Source organism: Solanum tuberosum, unplaced genomic scaffold, assembly GCF_000226075.1.
Source record: "Solanum tuberosum cultivar DM 1-3 516 R44 unplaced genomic scaffold, SolTub_3.0 scf00215, whole genome shotgun sequence".
NCBI classification, from domain to species: Eukaryota; Viridiplantae; Streptophyta; class Magnoliopsida; order Solanales; family Solanaceae; genus Solanum; species Solanum tuberosum.
Window position 1 is genome coordinate 242,971 of NW_006239140.1, and position 20,125 is coordinate 263,095.

General features: G+C 32.5%; 4 protein-coding genes across 4 annotated transcripts; 2 read left to right on the top strand and 2 right to left on the bottom strand.

Moving 5' to 3' along the window:
• Window positions 1–453: 453 nt before the first annotated feature.
• LOC102606339 (protein CURVATURE THYLAKOID 1C, chloroplastic) lies at window positions 454–3,169 on the bottom strand. The gene is made up of 6 exons (XM_006356092.2): window positions 2,863–3,169; window positions 2,000–2,094; window positions 1,554–1,640; window positions 1,133–1,195; window positions 927–964; window positions 454–629 (listed from the first exon to the last, which is right to left on the bottom strand). Exons 1-6 carry the CDS (start codon window positions 2,966–2,968, stop codon window positions 575–577), a joined length of 444 nt encoding a protein of 147 aa, XP_006356154.1. The 5' UTR covers window positions 2,969–3,169; the 3' UTR covers window positions 454–574.
• Window positions 3,170–6,805: 3,636 nt separating this feature from the next.
• Window positions 6,806–8,150, top strand: LOC107062272 (long-chain-alcohol O-fatty-acyltransferase-like). Its single transcript, XM_015312706.1, has one exon. The coding sequence runs from the start codon at window positions 6,943–6,945 to the stop codon at window positions 7,999–8,001; it is 1,059 nt and encodes a 352-aa protein (XP_015168192.1). The 5' UTR covers window positions 6,806–6,942; the 3' UTR covers window positions 8,002–8,150.
• Window positions 8,151–14,723: 6,573 nt separating this feature from the next.
• LOC102578347 (photosystem I reaction center subunit VI-2, chloroplastic) lies at window positions 14,724–16,346 on the top strand. Its single transcript, XM_006356093.2, has 3 exons — window positions 14,724–14,921; window positions 15,438–15,564; window positions 15,977–16,346. Exons 1-3 carry the CDS (start codon window positions 14,791–14,793, stop codon window positions 16,154–16,156), a joined length of 438 nt encoding a protein of 145 aa, XP_006356155.1. The 5' UTR covers window positions 14,724–14,790; the 3' UTR covers window positions 16,157–16,346.
• Window positions 16,347–16,461: 115 nt separating this feature from the next.
• Window positions 16,462–19,958, bottom strand: LOC102584199 (rop guanine nucleotide exchange factor 12-like). The gene is made up of 7 exons (XM_006356198.2): window positions 19,419–19,958; window positions 18,524–18,640; window positions 18,284–18,438; window positions 18,107–18,181; window positions 17,747–18,016; window positions 17,348–17,668; window positions 16,462–17,164 (listed from the first exon to the last, which is right to left on the bottom strand). Exons 1-7 carry the CDS (start codon window positions 19,501–19,503, stop codon window positions 16,781–16,783), a joined length of 1,407 nt encoding a protein of 468 aa, XP_006356260.2. The 5' UTR covers window positions 19,504–19,958; the 3' UTR covers window positions 16,462–16,780.
• Window positions 19,959–20,125: the final 167 nt, after the last annotated feature.

Consider the following 20,125-nt stretch of genomic DNA (forward strand, 5'->3'; position numbering starts at 1 on the left):
TTTGTACTGATACTACTCTTGCTATGTCTTTTGACATAGTTTGAATGCAGATTGGTGATGTTTCATTAGGTGAAGACGAAGAAATTCTCCAGCAGCTTCTATTCTTCCTTCCGCTTGGTGGGAGTTGTGTCTTTTATTTATCTTGTCCAGATGTACTCTTAGTAGCTCTTGTACATGTTTAGACTAGTTCCTTGGGAGTTGTTAAATTACTTTACAAGTTTTAACTAAAAGTGTGTACAAGGATATTATTTTTTTAAAATCATATTATTATATTTATCTTTGTTTTCTTTAAATTTTCCGCATGTTTAACTATTGGGATATGAGGGTTCTCCTACTTAGGTGTTAGAGTGGTGTCCGCACAACCCGGTGGGTTGGGTTGTGACAGGTGGTGAAAGCACTCTACTTCCAGTTGGCAATAGGCATATTGACAAATTATAGATGTCAGAAGTGGTATGAGGAAAAAAAATGTTGCTCATTTCTGAAGATATCATTTCATCTATAAAATGATTCAGCATTTTGGTAATGCTTGGATACAGAAGTACAACATGAATTGTATCATCCTATTATTTTCAGATCACTGCCCCAAGATATCTGATATTGATTTATTGATCCCTTGAAACAATTCTTGCCTGTCATTGGAAAAATAAAGAACATGTCAGGTGGAGTACAATGATATCAACTATGACTGAAGTAAAGCCGACAATTCAAAGTGTATGGTTGGACCAACAATACAAACATTTGCATGAAGGATTTGTAGAAGCTTGAAAACAAAATGTGGACATACGAATAACGCAAGTTAGTGGTATTTTTCACTTTATTATATGTGCAAAACAGATATAACAGCTAACAGACACGAAGCAGAGGGCGGGAGGGGGTAAGATTGGAGACACTAGATAAGAGAAGGCAACCTTTGACAGAGTTTTTACCTGTTGGGCTTGAATAAGAGGTATCTGTATACGAACCACTACAAAAGAGAAAGAACAGGAAATGTGTTAAGTTAATGATTGCTGAGGAAATCAGAATAACAACATATTAAACTCACTATTTGACACCTGAAACAATAAAGGAGACAGAAATCTTTCTATTGTTCCTCAATAAATACAGGAGGAAATAAGTGTGCTTCAATACTTACAGAAGAAAACAATATCCCGATGAATTCAAACACACCTGGAATGAGAGGCAGGCTGTCGATTGCCTATTCCAAACTTAAAAAACATCAGTACATTCACAATTCTTAAAAACAAGAATCTTTGAATCTCTCAACAGTATAATTTAAAGCAACACTACATCCTCGTCACGAATACACTGGAAAGAATAACGGTCATTATGGGCCTACAAATGATGTAAGACTACTAGTATGAGGTCATATGTCGCACTAGTAGTATTTCCAGCAGGGGTTATTGGAGCTCAATATGTTCTTGGATAGGTATTGTCAATTGATATGGTCATAAAGATATTGTCAACCACCAAAGAGGCCATATTGTAGACTTCTCAATGTGGTATGGACATATAATAACTCCAGCATCTATGTATAATAAAGCAACAAAAATTACCGCGACAAAATTCGAAGAAGCCCAGAAACCAACAATAGCAGCAATTCCCAACCCAATTACAGCAATCCGGTCTTCAGGGTTGTCCCACTGTTTCAACAATCAAACAAGATGCAATTCAACCAATCTAATCACAAAAAGTAAGGTCAGAAGATCTATGTTACTTTACAGTGTCAATGTCCATACTTTTTTTTTCTAGGGGGAGGTGGGTGAAGGCCAAAGAGGAGCGTAGCATGGAATCTTTGCCCTTGTACAATCAACAGAAAATGCAACAATGCAAAAGTGCAAACAATGAACGAAACAGACTGAAGATTAATCGACAACTCCATTTGGTGTCTTTTGCCAAGAAAAATGAGCAGTGGGTTAATTCTGTTTCTCGTATGAGTGTCACTACAATGAACTCTTGGAATCAAGATATGAGCGCCGAAAAGGAAAGAAGGGGAACTCACAACATTCTTTACTGACTTAACTACACTTGGGGAGGATAAGGATTCAGAACTTTCACTGGTAGCCTTTGCTGTGATGGCCAGGTGACCTTGTCTTTCTACAGAAACAGTAACAATTAGAAGATATCTGTAAAATATCAGTACTCCTTATTATATATGATGAAAGCATGAAAACAAACCAAGGAGGAGACGAGACATAAATTGAGCAGAAGAAATTTCATAACTGTCAAGATGATTTATTAGAATCCAGAATCTGAATATGACTTGGCAACTTCAATAAGCTTTCAAAGTCAATTTTGCCTGGTTTAGCAGTATCAATTGTTCTGTAACCGCATATCAAATGAACCTTCGTGATTGTTCTATTTACAGGTTCATTCACCTCCATTCCATAGTAGCCAAAAGTCAATAACAAATTCAGGATAGCCTCGCTCACAGGCTCATTTACTTCTATCTATAGTAAATACGGAATGGCAATATTTCTTTTGCTAGTAAATGATTTCTGTTCATTGAGTATCTCTAACTCTTCTTGTTAAGTCTTCTCTATGGACTAAACACACTACATAATCGAGAACCATCCATACTAGTCTTTAAACTATCTAGTGAAATGTAGCAAAAACAACAGGTGATTTATTGCCAACTGTCCAAATCATGATGGATAGAGTTATCTAGTAATTGTGTTAGTGGCAGGTATTCCGTGGATTTAATCCAGGCCCAGACACTACAGTTATTTAAAAAAAAAAAAAAAAACTAGTGAAAAGTAGCATCATCCATGTTACAATCTGCAACACAATACCTCAAAATTATACTTCAATAAGACTAATTGCAGAATGAAACTGTAATTGGGGATGTTGAAGAAGAAAACTTACTGGTGGGGACGAAAAGAGTAGAAGTGTGAACAGTTCCGAAAAGGGTTTGTCTACCAGTGATGGCGGGCGGAGGAGGATGCAGCTTAGCTACTACGATTGAAGCCATCTGAGAATTTCAAATTTTCAACTTCGTTTTTTGTTAAATGGAAACAACAATTAAGCAGAGACGGAGAATCTACGAAGAAAGTTGAAGCTATTCGAAGCAGATTGGGCAGTGAAGAACACGCAGCCACATACGCCACAACAATAATAAGAGCAAAAGCCGAATGTGGGAATCAGAAGGCCGGCTCTGCTTCACAAAAATTAACCCGTCAGAATTATACGGGTGTCAGTAACTTACAGATTAATTATGACAAATTAGTTTTACAGAATTTAGATTTTTATGTAGTACATTAGTTATTTTAGCTCGTAAAAATTTATGTATATAGATTTCTTCGTAATTTATGTATTAATTATTTGAATTTATAAACGCAAATCAAACACTATTATTAATTTTATATATAAATAATTTATCTTTTAATCAATTATCAAATTTGATATTATTTATATAGAATTTAATACATGCATAATTCACCGAGTCAATATCTTAAGGTTCATTAAACTATGAGATATTATCTAGTAAAGTCATTGAATTTTCTTTTGTATCAATAAATCACTCAACTTTAGTGGCGTACGCAGGATTTTTGTAAGGGGTGTTACCTTTTAAAATGAAAATAATAAATAAAATAATGTGACGTCATATTCTTTTGCAAAAATATGAATAAAATACAATTCGGGCTCACACTATACATTTTCTAAAAAGAAATTTTTTTAAAAAATTATAAAATAAATTCATGAGTATTTTTTTATATTTTGAAGTGTATTTAAAATAACTTTTTAAAATTAATAATATTAAATGTTTCGTAAATTGTGTTTAATTAAGTTTATTGGCGAGAAAGAAGATGAAAGAAAAACACGGGCGAATGACAAGTTCTAGATTCAAACATGCAACCTATACCTTTGTGTCAAGGAGTATCAGTGTGTATAATATATTCGATTTTTCTTCTTTGGCCTTTAATTATATATGTATATTTACTATTATTTTCCAATGAAGCTCTCATGTGATACCCCTTGAATTTACGTAGATTCGCCCCTGCTCAATTTAAGATTTTTATCTACAAAATCACTCAACTACATTAATCACTAAAATAAATTTGTTATGATCAAATAAATTATTTTATATTCCACGTAAATATGGACCCACAACTAAACATAATTTAAAATTTTCATTATAATTCTTCTTCTTCTTAATTTACCATTAAAAATATTTGACATGACGAATAAATTATTTTATATGTTATATAAATTTGACTCTACATTTATATATATTTTTATATGTTAAATATTAGTGATTAATATTAGTGTACATCTTCATAAATCATCAATATATGTTCTTTCATCAAAATATATCTTAATTTTGAATATTGTCCATTCTTCAGCCCATATATAGAGGATGCAATTTCATATTCTGAAATAACAACCAACAAAAATCTGGCATCATGATTTTGATGTTCAACGTAATGTATACTTACTGGACTAGGACGTTCCACATCAAGAAAGATAACCCACAAAATTTGCTCACAGTGATCCTTTTGCTCATCAAACTAAGAAGAAACGGAGGCAATGATTAGAATATTAATAGATTAATAAATTATAAAAATATTTAGATGTTGAGTTGAGTTTCTATATATAGCATACAAAATACTATCTCCATCCACTTTTAATTGTCATAGTTTCTTTTTTTTAGAGTCAAACTATAAAAACTTTGACTAACATTTTTACGATGTATTTTTTCATCATATTGATATGCAAAAAAATTGCAATTTATAGTACTTTTCTTATAGTTTTTGAATATCTATTTTTTTTTAAAATATCGAATTAATGTAATATAATTTAACTTTAAAAATTAGTCAAATTGACTTTCGAAAAGCGCAACATGACAAATAAAAGTGGACCAAGGGAGTAATTTATTTATTATGTCAAATTTATTTAATGTTAAATTAAGAAGAAAAAGAATTACTATAATGATTTTTTTAATTATGTTTAATTGTGGGTTCATATTTACATGACATATAAAATAATGTATTATGTCATGTCAAATTTATTTTAATAATAAATGTTGGAGTAATTTTATTAATAAAAAATAAAGTCCAATGACTTTATTAAATAATTCTCATAGTTCAGAGATTTTTAAGATATTAACTCATAACTCACTTATGAATCAACTATCAAATGAAGTGTAAGTTAATCATGTATTAAATATTATATAACTAATTTTATGTTTGATAAAAATATTATTTTGTTAGGCATAAAATTCAACACATTTAATATATCTTTGATTCGTAATTTAAGAATATGCATAACTAAGGGCATGTCCAATCCTATGCTCTATTTTACTCTCCAAATATACAGTTCTCTATTTTTTCAGACAATCAACTCAAATCCAATTCTTTATTTTACTCTCTAAAAAAAGAATCATGTTCTCTCTCTTCAATATTATATTATTATTTCTATTTCATTATCATTTTCTTATTTCAAAATATAAATTCTTTCTTCTTTTTTTTTCCAAATAATCACTTTATATACTCCCTCCGTCCCATTTTATATGATGTACTTTGATTTGGCACAAACTTTAAGAAAAATGGAAAGACTTTTAAAACTTGTGGTCCAAAATGAATGATAGAAATTTGTGTGGTTGTAAATCATTTCATTAAGGATAAAAAAGACATTTTATAGGCAAATTGTTACTTAAAATAGAAATGTGTCATTTTTTTTTTACTGACTAAAAAGGAAAGTAAGTCATATAAATTGGGACAGAGGGAGTAACTTTTATGTAATATAAAATTAAATAAAAGTGAAATCACAAATGAAATACAATTACATGAACATTACATAAATCAACAAGCACAACCGCAATCACAACCACAACAATTCTCTGGATCATATACTATTTTTTCTCCGAATATTATTAAATCTGGAAACGACCTACCGGATTACTAAATTATTGTTGTAATAAAATTATTATGTTATGCATTGTATTGTTATCTTGTATTTAAATTATTATGTTGTGTGTTATATTGTTATCTTGTATTTAACTTACTATGTTATGTATTATATTTTTAAATAAAAATTTCCATCTTAGCATTCTTCATAGTGAAAATTAATAATAATATATTTTTAAAAATGTTATATTACATTTAAAAAGAATTATGAATATTAAAAATTTAATTAATGACCTTATATTAAAAATAATATGTTAATTACAAAATAATTAAAATAATTAAAAGGTGAAATAGAGTGTGTGTTGGAGAACTGCTATTTACCCTCTCTATAAATAGATAATAGAGAGTTTATTAAAGAGTGGTAGGAGAACTCATTCTCTATTTTACTCTCCAAATATAGAGAATGTAGAGTAAAATAATGGTGGATTGGAGATAGTCTAATACTCCTTTGTCTCTAATTACTTGTCCACTTTTCCTTTTATAGTTGTCTCTAATTACTTGTCTATTTTGACAAATCAAGAAATGATAAATTTTTTTACCTATTATACCCTCACTTAAATGACTAATTATTTTGAAAAATGTAGAATTTTTCATCCACTTCATAATTAATAGGGATAAAATGGTAAACTTACTATTTCATTAATTATTTTTTTAATAGATATGTTAATTCAAAAGTGGACAAGTAATTAGAGACGGAGAATATTATTATAAGGTAAAGTGATTGGAGGTTCTTCTTTTCTGCTAGCTTTAATCCGTGAAAAATGGATGTATAATTAATGCACATAAATAGATACTCCAGTATTCACATGTGCAGGATTTTATTTTTTTGTCACATGTGCATCATTGGAATAAGGAGTGCTATACTGCTATAGGCTTTATATTTATTTTTAAAATGTTTTTGTTTTCTTTTTGTATTTTTACTCCTATTAACCTAAAGACCAAAGATTAGACGGTCTTTGAGCATCCACTTTTCCTAAACTGTGGCTGCTAAAACTAAGAGAGAGAAAGCAGATCAAAAACAGAGTAGCTATCGGCCGCCATGGTTGTAAATGTCGAGCTCCAGAATTTCATCCGAGTATGGTTTGCAGCTATTGGAGCTTTATGCTATTGTTACTACTGCGTAACCCGCATTCCTAGCGGTATCCTCAGGCTTCTCTTTGTTCTTCCCGTTGTCTATTTCTTTCTCATTCTCCCTCTCGACCTAACTTCCTTGCATCTTGGTGCCCCCACAATTTTCTACCTCGTTTGGCTCTCTAATTTCAAGATCCTCCTCTTTTGTTTCGATCGAGGACCTTTATCCTCTTACTCTTCTTTACCTCTTCTTCATTTCCTCTCCATCGCCCTTCTCCCGGTTAAACCCAAATTCGTTATCAGAGACGGATTCAAAATTTCAACTCAGTCTGTGCAGAGTACCGAAAGAGTACCCGGTTTGTTTTGGGCGAAAATAATTTTTTTGGCAGCTATTATTAGGGTATACAATTACAGAGAACTTTTACATTCAAATGTAATTTTGGTTCTCTATTGCTTACACATTTATTTAGCAGTGGAGTTTGTCCTTGCAATCACAGTTGTCCCAGTACGAGCTCTTCTAGGGCTAGAAATTGAGCCCCAATTCAACGAACCATACCTCGCCACCTCACTTCAAGACTTTTGGGGCCGTAGATGGAACTTAATGGTGCCGGGGATTTTACGCCCGGCGGTGTATTTCCCTGTCAGGGCTATTTTAACTAGTTCTTTAGGGAAGGAATTAGCCAGTTTACCAGCAATTTTCACTACATTTTTGGTTTCTGGGCTAATGCATGAATTGATCTATTATTACCTCTCCCGCGTGAGACCCACATGGGAAGTGACTTGGTTCTTCGTCTTACATGGGATTTGTGTGTGCATTGAGGTTACTGTGAAGAAATTTTTTCATGGCGGCTGGCAGATGAATAGGGTGGTTTCCGGTGTACTCACATTGGCGTTTGTGGCTTGGACTGGTGATTGGCTATTTTTCCCACAGATTATTAGGAATGGGTTAGACCAGAAAGCCATTAACGAGTGCTACGTTATGGTAGATTTGGTCAAAGATAGGTTGCTGCCAGTTTTGGGAATTTAGATTTTGTTGTTGCTTGGTAAGTACCCGTAATGGGATGGAGTTAGATCCACACTGTTGTAGAGTAATTCTTAAAATTTGGCATTATTTTAGGGCCCGTTTGGCATGCGATATGGTATCATGATATGAAATCATCATATGATATCATAATATGAAATTATAAATGAAATTGAAGTTTTGTTTGGAAATGCGATATAAAATTTTTGTGTTGTATATTTTCTCATAAATATAAGAATCTCATAAGTTGTAAAACTATTAAAATAGCCCTAATTGTTTATTCAATCTTAAGAAATAAACAAAAAATTATAAAATCGCATAATAAATTATTACAAAATTATTTGTTCTTTACTTTAGTAATTGTTTTCATCTAACTTCAATTCATCAAACTTTAATTCAATAAAAAAATATTAAACATAACTTGTAATGTACTAGTCTTTAGTATAATCCTCTCACATAGTACGAATAATTTCCTTACATTGAACTTGCATTTTTCGATCATGTGACGGAGAAGATGAACCAACATTGTTACGTTGAGTTGTATTAAATACAAAACGGTAGAAGTAATAAATTAGGTGTTGGAGTAAATGAAGAGTACAAATTTATTACTCAACAATCGATTAGTGTGAGTTAAAGTGACTATATGTTGGTGAGAATAATCAAGCACATATGTAGACTCTTAAACTTGTTCCTAAATTTCATTTTGACACTCCAACTCAACCTTGTTACATTTTAACCCTTCAAGTCCAATTTTTATGTTTCATTTTGGCACTTCTAAGTGATGTGACAGAGTGTGTGCATCACACTTTTTCTAAGAAAGTGAAGAGTGAAGACAAAAAAGTAGTAAAAGATTACCCTTCAATTCTATTTTTTTAATGTACCATTTAACATAAAATACTAATTTTATGATTTCTTTATTTCTATATGTGTTATTCAACTGCAATTTTGCATTTTAAAAATCAGCGTTCATCCGTTAGTTGTTGTAAAAAATTAAAATTGATGGATGACATTGATTTTTTTTTTTAAAAGTAACAATTTCTTTTTAAGAGTTTTCCTATATTTTTGCCTGAAAAAATAACCAACGAAAGTGCGTCGATTTTCTTTCTTAAGAAAATCAATGACAACCCAACGAAGTCTATCGAGTTTCAATATTTTTTTGTAGTGTTATTAATTAGCAATGAACATGAGTTTTTTTACTCGTATTTAGTTGAATGAAAAATTAGAAAGCTGATATTTTCGTTAGCCCAAATAGACTAGATATGGAAAAAAAAGTGGTGTTATTTAATTTAATTAATTGTTAAAAAAGAAAACCAACACACTTTCGTCAATTATTTTTTCACACAATAATGTACAAAATTAAAAATGATGTTCATCCATTAATATTTTAAAATAAAATAAACTATGACGTTGATTTTTAAAATGAAAAAGTGGAAATGAAGAACATAAATAAAAATAAAGAAATCATAAATTTAGTATTTTGTGTTTAAATGATACTATAAAAATTAGAGTTGGAGGATTAAAATGGAACAATGCTAAGTTAGCATGACAATGAAAAATGAGGGCAAGTTAGAGGAATTGTGTATGTGTTTTTAGGCTTAAGTCATCCACAACCACTCAAAGTTGTCCGCATAATTCATTTGGACACCTCAACCTAACGTTATACCTATTGAACACCTCTACAAACTCGAATTTTAACACTTTTTGACAATCAGCTAAAAGTATAAAATGTGTGTAACCCACTCGCGATGATGTGGCAGATTGACAAATCAATGATATACATGTGGCATTTTGAGCAAAAATAATAATTAAAAATTTATAAAGAAAAAAAAAAGGAAAAGGGCATATCCGGCTGTCCTCCCGCCGTCGACCTTGCAACCTTTTCTATTCAAAGTGCTTTTCTTTCATTCACTGTCTCGTAAGTCTTAATTCAACTAAAAATCAATCCAAATATGTTTATTAAAGAAAAAAATGAAATAGTAAACTGTATATTCTTCTTTAATTTCTTTATTTTTTTCCTTTTCTCATCTCAGATTAAGAAGAAATTTCAAGGAAATTCAACCATTAATGAACTGTTTGTGAAGAGATTTCCAGCTTTCAATTGAACCCTTCTTTAATTTCTTCATTTCTATCCCTTTTCAACTTTTCTCTTCCATAGTTAATTCTGATTTTGTTTTTTTTTTCCAGAAAAAATTACTCATTTTTATTCCTTTTTATCTTGTTTATGTTTTGGGTGGTGAAGAAGAAAATTTTAATTTTTGTAAAGGTAGTAGTGCTTTCCACATGAATATGATAGTGGTGAGGGAGAATGTGAAGTGGCTGAATATAAGAAGGAAAGAGAAGGGTGGATAGTGGTGGTAATAACGGCGGCGGGCGCAGTGGAAATGGTTGTGGTGGTGCCGGTAGACACGATGGAAATGTTTTTTTTTTTTTTAAATAATTAGAGAATTTTATTAATAATCTCAGTCCATCAAAAGACAAACACCACCTTACACCTCCTTGGGCTAAAACCCAATCCCAAAAGAACAGCCCAAATACTAAAAACAAACTACTAATAAGCTAGAATCCTAATCCATCTAGACAGATGCCCAACCCATTCTTATACAGGTGTTAAAATAAGTGTCAAGGTGGTTTCCTAAATCAAATCCCTTTATCTTCGTCTTCTTGTCTCCTCTTTTCCTGAAGAAATGCATCCACCTTGGAGTAACCATTGCCGCAGCTTCTTCCTTATTTGGGTCATTGTGGTCATGGTATGGAGTGTATGGGAGCTCCAGTCAACCACATACATCGAGTGTAACAAGCTTCATCCAGGTTTAAAAGTTCAACACTAACTCCTGATCTGAGTCCTTTTTGCTGGCTGGAATAGAATAGTCTAAGTAGCATTTCACTGTTTTTGCTGCCCTCGAGGCTTGTGTAAATATGATGCTTGTGCATTTTTTATGTTGTAGCTTTCCCCATCCTTTTATCTCCTTACCGGTACTATCCTCAAATAGGGGCATTTTAATTTGTCACTGTTGATAATCTTCCTTCCTGTTACTTCCATGCTATTGAAATATGAAAATCTGCAATTTCCTTTATCGATAGCTCTATTGGCTAAGTAGTCTGCTAACTTATTTCCTTCTTTGAGAGTGTGTTGGAAAATATGTTGTTTATCTTTCATGCATGCTTTAATTTCCTCCACCATATCTGCTATTATCCATGGGACTAACTACTGTTCTTTAAGTACCTTGCACATAAGCATTGAATCAGTCTGAATGATGATTTGATTATACTGTGACTGTTTGCAATGTTTACAGACACAATGGAAATGGGTTATGGTGAAAGAAGAAAGAAGAAGAAAGAGAGAAAAAAAATATAGCTAAAAATTGTTGGTCACGCGCTGAATATGTGTGAAATGCACTTTCCATGCCATATCAGCTAAAAATGTTTAATATATACTTATTTTGAATACTTTAAGGGGTCGTTTGGTACAAAGATGCATAATGCAGGGATTACTAATGCATGAATTGGTAATGCAAAGATTAGTAATGCAGGGTTTAGTAATGCATGAATTAGTTTTTATCAAGTGTTTGGTTCATGTTTCCCATTTAATCTTATGTTTGATTTAAAATTCTAGAATTATTTTTTTCCTATTATACCCTTGAGTTATTATGAGATTGTATATTTCATTTAATATGTCAAATTAAATACTAAAATATATTTAAAAAAATTATTATTAAATTTTGAGGTATGATATGCCACCATAGAGATCCTTGATAGCATGGTATATTAACCTTAAATTTAACATAGATTTAAGGCTACTTAAATTGTTCAAATACACAAAAGCTTTATTTTTTTTTAAAAATAGTTCAAGTGGTCAATCGACGAACTACATTTTAAAAAAAAAATGAAAAAACCAACTCAATATAACAAATCAAACATGGAGAAGAAAATATTAATTTGTGAAATCATCAAATTACATGGAACAAATTTGGAGAATTTAAAAGAATATTTATAAATATTCTCATATAAAATAAAAAAGAGCATTAAATTACAAAAAAAATTAGGAAAAAGATTTGGGGATAGTTTAGTCATTTAGGGGTCTTTAACCAAGGATTGTTAAACCTTGGATTAGTTATCCCTCCCTTTTCTAGGGATAAAATAAGACCTTGTATGAGGTATAACTAATCCATGGATTAGGTTAAATAAAGTAACCAAACAATGTTTTTGTTGGAACTGAATTTTAATCCATGGACTATTTTGATTAATACCTCCTACCAAACGGGGTCCTACGGTTAAAATGGAACAAGGTTGAGTTGGAGTGTCAAAATGAAATTTAGGGACAAGTTTAATGGTCTGCATGTGTGTTTTAAAAAGTAATGATGTGATTATAAATTTTATTTACATATAAAATAAATAGTTAGTAGATATAAATGTGGGTTGTTTTAACAAAATATAAACTTGTGGATCATTTTTTGTATTGAAAATATCTCAAATCATGATATAGAATTCCCACATCATGATTTTTGGAGAATATGGAATCACATCTCATGATATAGAATCAGCGTAAAATCTCATGTCCAAACGTTGATTCCATCTCACGATTCCATATCGTGATATGATATCGCATAGCCAAACACCTACTTAGTTTGGTGATTAAGCAAATTTTAATTACGTGATTAGTGTTTTTGCGGGTCATGTGAATCGGATCGTGAGTTGCACATGTGTTAAAAAGGGGTTAAGTTTGACAAAAGGAGAAATGGATTGAAAACACTTTCAAAATTGGTGTGAATTATTATTTTTTAGTTTTATTTTCGAACTATTGACATACTTTAAAATACTCATCTACTTGACTAACTAAACTTGATTATAACTCTGATTTTGTCACATGGGTGAAATATATTCCTAGGATTCGTTTGGTGTGATGGATAAAGAAAAATAATTCTGGAAGTTTTTAGTACTCAATTCTTTGGCTAGTTACGAAGTGTGGAATAACTTATCCCAAAATTAATAATTATGACTGAGATAAGCTATCCCTATTTATGGAGGGAATACTAATCTCGAGATAAAAATGTAAAATAACAAAAATATCCTCTTTGATAAACAAACAACATATTCTTAGAGGATATTTTTTGTAAACAAACAACTTATTCTTAGAAATTATGTCATGCATATTTGACAAACCAAACAACCAATAAAAAAATAATCTCAACATAACTTATTTCATCATAACTTGTCTTCAAACCAAAAGACCTCTAAATTCTCATTAAGTTCAGTAGTGTTTTCAACCCTTCTCTTGAATTTTTATTAAGAGTTACATACTCCTACAGAGTTTGAAACCACTTGTTATGCCATGTGGCAGATCACATGTATATTTTAAGTTGAGTCAATCAAGTAAATGGTATTTTTAAGACTGTCAACAGTTCAGGATGAATCTAATAATTCACGCTAAATTCAACGGTGTATTTAATACTTCTCTCTTGATAAAAACAATTTACTCTTACCTATCATTTTTAAGGCTTAGGACCAAAACGATACACTTCTCATATATATCAGAGATTATTTTTAATCTGAGTAAATATCTTAAGACCAAAATATTTCATCCTTTGTACATTAAGGACTATTTTCACCATGTTCTTATTTATATGGGCAATGTACATATGATTGAGAAAGACAAAAACAACTTGTAATCTTTTACAAACTTGTTATTAGTTTATGTTATCATATACATGGTTTTCATTTTTACACCTAAAAAATCTTCATTTTTATACCTACAAAATCTGAAAAGATCAAAAAAATAAATGAAAAAATTGAAGTGCCCATAAAAGATTGATCATTTTCTCAGTCATAATTATTAATAGGGATAGCTTATCTCAGTCATAATTATTAATTTTCAGATTAAATTTATAATAAGGAGGTTTTTTGAGAAATAAGCATGAACAGTTGTTAGAACAAGTTAATTTTCAGATTAAATTTATAATGAGTCTTTTTGAACATGAGCAATTGTTAGGACAAGTTAGTTTTCAAACTAAATTTATAATAAGGATTTCAAGGGACTAAAAGCAAAAGACAGCTTAAAATTAACTGATGTTATGATAAAAGATAAATTCAATAAACAAAACTTTCAGACTTGAATTGTAGGGGTCACTCAAAGAAGAGAACCCCTCCAAAAATGAGCGTATCCCACTATGAGCAGAGCGCACACGGTATTCTTTAGTAAAAGGCGAAAGAATAGTTCGCTTTGTGCTCACTGCGTGGCTGCGTGAGTTTTACACTGCCCTTGTACTGACATTTTATATTTTTAACAGAAGTCACGGTTTACTCTCCCCTTAACGATGTGGGAATCGCCTGACACTTTTCCTCAGCCGTCTTATTAACTTTGTTGGCATCTAAGTGTAGGCTCTTTACCATTGGAAAAATGATACAGAAAGCTAGCTGATTTTATTTTAATTAATCACATAGAGTGTCTCTACTAATATCTTGAGTGTTTAAATGAAATTTATCGTCAAATTTTGGACTGTCAATGTAAACCACATTGTATAAACAGACAAATTAAAATCTTTTTTGTTCTTTGCCAGATTGAGAAGTTGGACAATATTTACAATTTAATTAGAAGGGATCATAGGATAATGATAAATCCATCCTGGGCACACGTGTCACCACTCAAATGGGACTCCAAATCTCTAGAAATATATCCAGTTTCCAACGTGTCATGTTCAAATCCATGCAAAAAAAGATTCAAACAAAACCATAACATATTCACAATCACATCATTTTCTGAACCACAGCTAATTTCCTAGTCTGAAACAGAGTTCAATAATGGCGTCTATGGCAACTCTTACTGCAGTGCAGCCCACCAGTAGTGTCAAGGGCCTAGCCGGAAGCTCCATTGCTGGAACTAAACTAAATGTTAGATCATCTCGCCTCAATTTGAAGCAATCTAAATCCAGGTAAGTTACTAGATGGCGGATGTCTCGGATTTTAGTAGTCTCTTTGATCAAGCTTTCAATATCTGCTTATTAATTTTAGAAAGTCTTAGTTTTTTAGCAATTTGTGTTTGATGAATCAACTCGCAAAGCAATTTGTTAATGTTAGAGAAACAGTTGTGTTCGACTAATTAAGGCTCCAAAAATATGTTTTGGGAAGAAAAAAAACATGTTTTTCAGTTTCTGAAAAACAACTTCATTACTGCTAAAAAGTACTTATTTTTTCCTAAAATGTTTAGCCAAGCAACTCGGACTTAGTTAGGTTAGTGGTAAAGTTAAAGATTGAATTAGATTTTTTTTTTAATAACCATGGTGTGTGATCGACTACCTGCTACCTCCCACCAATATCGGTTTATCTGAGGATGTTAAGAAATTTTATTATATACATCCGAGCTTTCAAAGATAGAAATTAAAGATGAGTTATGGGGCCTGTAAGGCGCATTTTTTTTTGCTTTGACTGACTATGATAATTTTATGTAGGGCTGGTGCTGTGGTTGCAAAATATGGTGACAAGAGTGTATACTTTGACTTGGAGGATTTGGGCAACACAACTGGTCAGTGGGACTTGTATGGATCAGATGCACCATCACCCTACAACTCCCTTCAGGTATTATTTGTCTCTCTCCCCTTAGAAAGTCATCCCACATTTCTTTATTGTAAAAATGCTTCTTATTAACTTGCCATGTCAGAAGGGGAGTCTTGGCTTAATTGGTAAAGTAATTGTCATGTGACCAGAAGGTCACATGTTCAAGCTATGGAAACAACCTCTTATAGAAATGCAGGGTAAGGCTCCGTACAACAATTGACCTAGCTAGTGGTCCGGCCCTTCCCCAAACCCCGCGCAAAGCGTGAGCTTTAGTGCATCGGGAACCTTTTTCTCGTCTACTTGCCATGCCTGTGTTAAATAGTTGTATTTGTGTATGTTAGCTCATCATTTACTAGCTAGTTGCAGCATCGATTATTCGCCAGAACATTACTGATTTATTACTATCTTTCTCCTATTATTTTGTATTTGGTAGAGCAAGTTCTTTGAGACATTTGCTGCTCCTTTCACAAAGAGAGGTCTGTTGCTCAAGTTCTTGATATTGGGAGGTGGCTCAACTCTTGCTTACTTCAGTTCAACTGCATCAGGGGATATCCTACCAATCAAGAAAGGCCCCCAACTTCCACCAAAGCTCGGTCCACGTGGCAAGATCTAATTGCTTCCCAATCCAAAATTTCTTTACCTTCATTTTGTAATTGATGTATCATCTTCATCTATATAACAGCTTGTAAGTGTACATTGAAGCTTACCTCAGACCTCTGTTACAACAAGATAAATCTTCTGGAAAGTTTGAAGCATTGCTTTCTAAGTTTGTAGCTTATGATATTTTATCATCTTCGCTCGGATGTATTCTTGTTGGTTCATCATGCCTTTGTGATATTGTAAACAATACTCTGGAAAAGAACATGAAAGGTAGACTGATAAAGGAATGGTAGTGTTTAACTGTATGGACACCAAATCTCTCTTACATACTTCCTTTCCAATAAATCTAAAGACCAAAGGCCATACAAACTAACATAGTACTATTTGCAAAAAATAAAAAATTCACTATGTTTTTTCAACAAGGTGACATCTTGTACACAGTAAATCACTTCAAAAGAAGTGCCACAGACCAAATAGGTCTACTAAATTTTCCCTACTTACAAAAGGAATGGCTTAGTTGAATCCTAAATGGGTGAGATCCATCTCAATATGTACATTTGAGGACGAGCTTTCAGACTTCCGTGAATTCTGATGGCAGTCCTCGTGAGGTAAACTAAAATTCTGCAGTGCCAATCAATTAGTGACGTGCAGTTGGACTTCTACACATACCTAAGTTCTCTAGGTAAGAAAACCTCTTGTTGGTGACTATGCTAGAAGGGTTGCATTTAATCTTCGCGTTAATATCTTTATAAGTTGGATCCTCCTTCAAATCTTTCTTTGTGTTGTTGTCTTCTTGATCAGGTGTCCAACCGATGAAGTCTAAAAGTGTCAATGAAGCTCCATTCTCAGCAGAGTTAAGCTTTCCTACTTCTTTATCTGATAATGGTCTCTTTACTTCTCCATTGGAAGGATTTTGGGCAATAGCATCTGCTTGGAGAACATCTTCAATTCGTGACATGATTGTGAATGCCCTGCTTTCTATTATTCTTGAATAGCTTTCTAATATAGCTTGTCCCACATCCTGCAAAATCAACGAAAATCTCGTTCCATTAATTCATGTAGAAGTCCAAGAACTAGATCCTCAAGTATATGGACTATCTCATAATGACAAAGAAGTTGAATCGCCTACTAGAAGCAAAGAAAACAAGTCTAGATGCTCTAGAATATGAAATTAGAAGTAAATCAAAATGTGCATGCTTCGTACTTTGTTGTATTGGATTTTACTAATGTCTAGTTTTGACTGAGGAATTCCAGGGAACCGCTGCTTAAGAATTAACAAGATGACTTCTGCTCTTTCTTCAAACATTTCTCTCTTCTCAAAGCTAATAGTTGAACCCCAGGATGATTTCCCATCTTTAGCATTCATCTTTCTTTTCCAAATAACTACAGAAGCCTCAATCCTGTCCTTGAGGTCTAAAATTTTATGTTCTGAAGACATGTCCATAGTTGTGAAGAAGTAATCTGGATCAAAGTATTCATCGGTGATGCTTTTGTAGATTGAATCTCCTAGGCTTGCTCTCCCATTCTAAACATAGTAAAAGGGAAATGTTAACACAAGACCACAAGCTTGAAAGTTAAAAGTGAGATTCATGTTTTTTTAGACCTTAGGTAGGGATTCTATATAACTTTCTGGGATCTCCATTTCTGACAAGACTTGAGCATTTATCGCCATGGATGCTTTATGAACTTGGATTACTGAATCCTTCTGAAATTGCAGCCAAATCCTCATTGGATCAGACAAGCCGCTAGGATGAACCTTAGGAGTAGGTATCCACCATTTGTCATCTTTCCTGCTGTTTGTTTCTTCCTGTGATTCATCATCTTTTGATACATACGAGAACTCACTTTGATCGTTAAGGCCATCTAAGCAATCCTGTTGGTCATTAATCCAGGCATAAACACCAATCAGGACAATTGAGATCACTTAGGAAAACGAAAACAAAAAAAACATCATATCTCTTACAATAAGCATTGCATCTAGCTTCCGTAGAGCTGGAATGTTCATTTGAAGATCAGATCGCTGCTTTGTTACCATAACCTGATAGATAAATTAAATGAACGTATGATCGATCACTCTTGTTGTACAGTAGATATATGAAATATGCAACAAAGAGTTCGAAGGAGAGAGAGGTAGAGGTACCTCCATGTTTGTTCCAGCTTTTGATACTTGTCTACAAGGAACAAATTCAACAATGTGATCTGTGACAGATAAAAGCCAACCAATTTCTTTTCTCCATTTTGCTTTTCTCTCAGCTGGCATTGGCTCTAATCTTTTCATCTCTCCGAAAACAGAAGCTGCACATATCATACATTGATAAGAAAAGTTGACTTCTCCGATTAGTAACAGATCAACAAGTTTTAGTTATACACTGATGATTACCTGCTAGATTTGTGATTGCATTTGACAAAGCCAGCGCAGACGAGACACCCTTTCCTCCACCAGACATATCCTCACCAAGGAGCAACTTTGAAAACTTTTCCTTCATCAACTCCATATCTAAATAGGACCAAAAGAGTCACTGTTTCAGCAATGTGGTAAATGCCAGTGGCGGAGCCAGGGATTCAAAAAAAAAACATCCTATGTCGGGGATTCATCAACTTACATATACGCGGAAAAAATCATTTTTGCCCTATTAATATACATATTACAATATAATTTGAACCCCTTGCGCCCCTCTGCTTCCGCCCCTGAATGCATAAAACCACATCTTTTGACTACAATATATCAAGATCCTATATATCAATTCATTTACTAAGTACTTTTCACCCAAAAGATGAAAATTTTCTGAATAATTACCCCTAAAGGAGGAATGGAACATTTTGTTAGCTTTGGCCAGATAACCTTAGTTAATGCTTTAGACATGTTCAATCATTTAAGACCCTCAAGCATAGCACAATTTTTCTTTTCAAAAGTAAAGCATTAAAGGTGACAACAATGGTGGAGCTAGGGTCCCCTCTTTTATCGAAAATTACACTCTATACATAATTATTTTCTATGTATATATATTAGATGTTGAATCCGTTTGGCTTCTTCATACATGTATTTCTTTGTATTTTGAATACCCTTAGTGAAAATCTTGATATTGTCACAGGGTGACAGAAAGGAAATATTGAAAATATAGATCTTTATGAAAATTAGTTATTATCAGAGACATCAGGGCTTTAACAATTGACTAAAGTTTTGTGTTTCATGGAGAATGAACAAAATCAAGAATCCATCCACACACACAATTTTTTTTTTGTGAATTTTCTAAAAAGGGAAGAAAATGACTTACCTGAACGAGAGCTAGTGACCGTTGAATCATTAGCCAAACGTGACTTGAATCCAGCCATTGAATTATTGTTCGTTTCAAGAATCATGATTAACACATTCCATAAAAATGGAACTTATGATCATATGACAAGAAAGTTAATGAAATGAGGTTGTTTATGAGGTGAAAAAAGAATGAAAATTTGTGAAGAAAAAGGTTGTGTTTCTGCAGGTACAGAGAGAAAGGGATAGAAGCAAAGTGTTTTGTTGATGGATAATTGTGGGGAGGATGTTTTGGTGTTTAATTCTTAGTTTAAGTGAATGGTTGGAAGAACGTGGTGTGCATGTTTGTTTTGAAGAATGATAGAAACAGGATGTAATGTCACTGGCCTCTTGCTTTGACTAATTATACAAATGCAATTATGTGTTTGTGTAATTGCGTTTGTACATTTGTTTGCTTGCTATTAGCTGGTTGTTATAAGACAATGAATAAGTCTGTTTTGCTTTTAAAGTCAGGCCACCCAACTTAATTAAAAGGTGATCAAGATAAGTTCAAATCAAACGTGTGCAAAAATTCCTCCTAAAATGTTCCTTAGTCGCTAGGAGGAGAAATTATTTTATTCATTTTACGATTTCTTAGCCAACCAAATACGAGAAAATTGAAACGAATCATATATAATGCTATGGAGGTTATTTCTTTATTTTCTAGGTTATGATATCCGGTAATCGTAC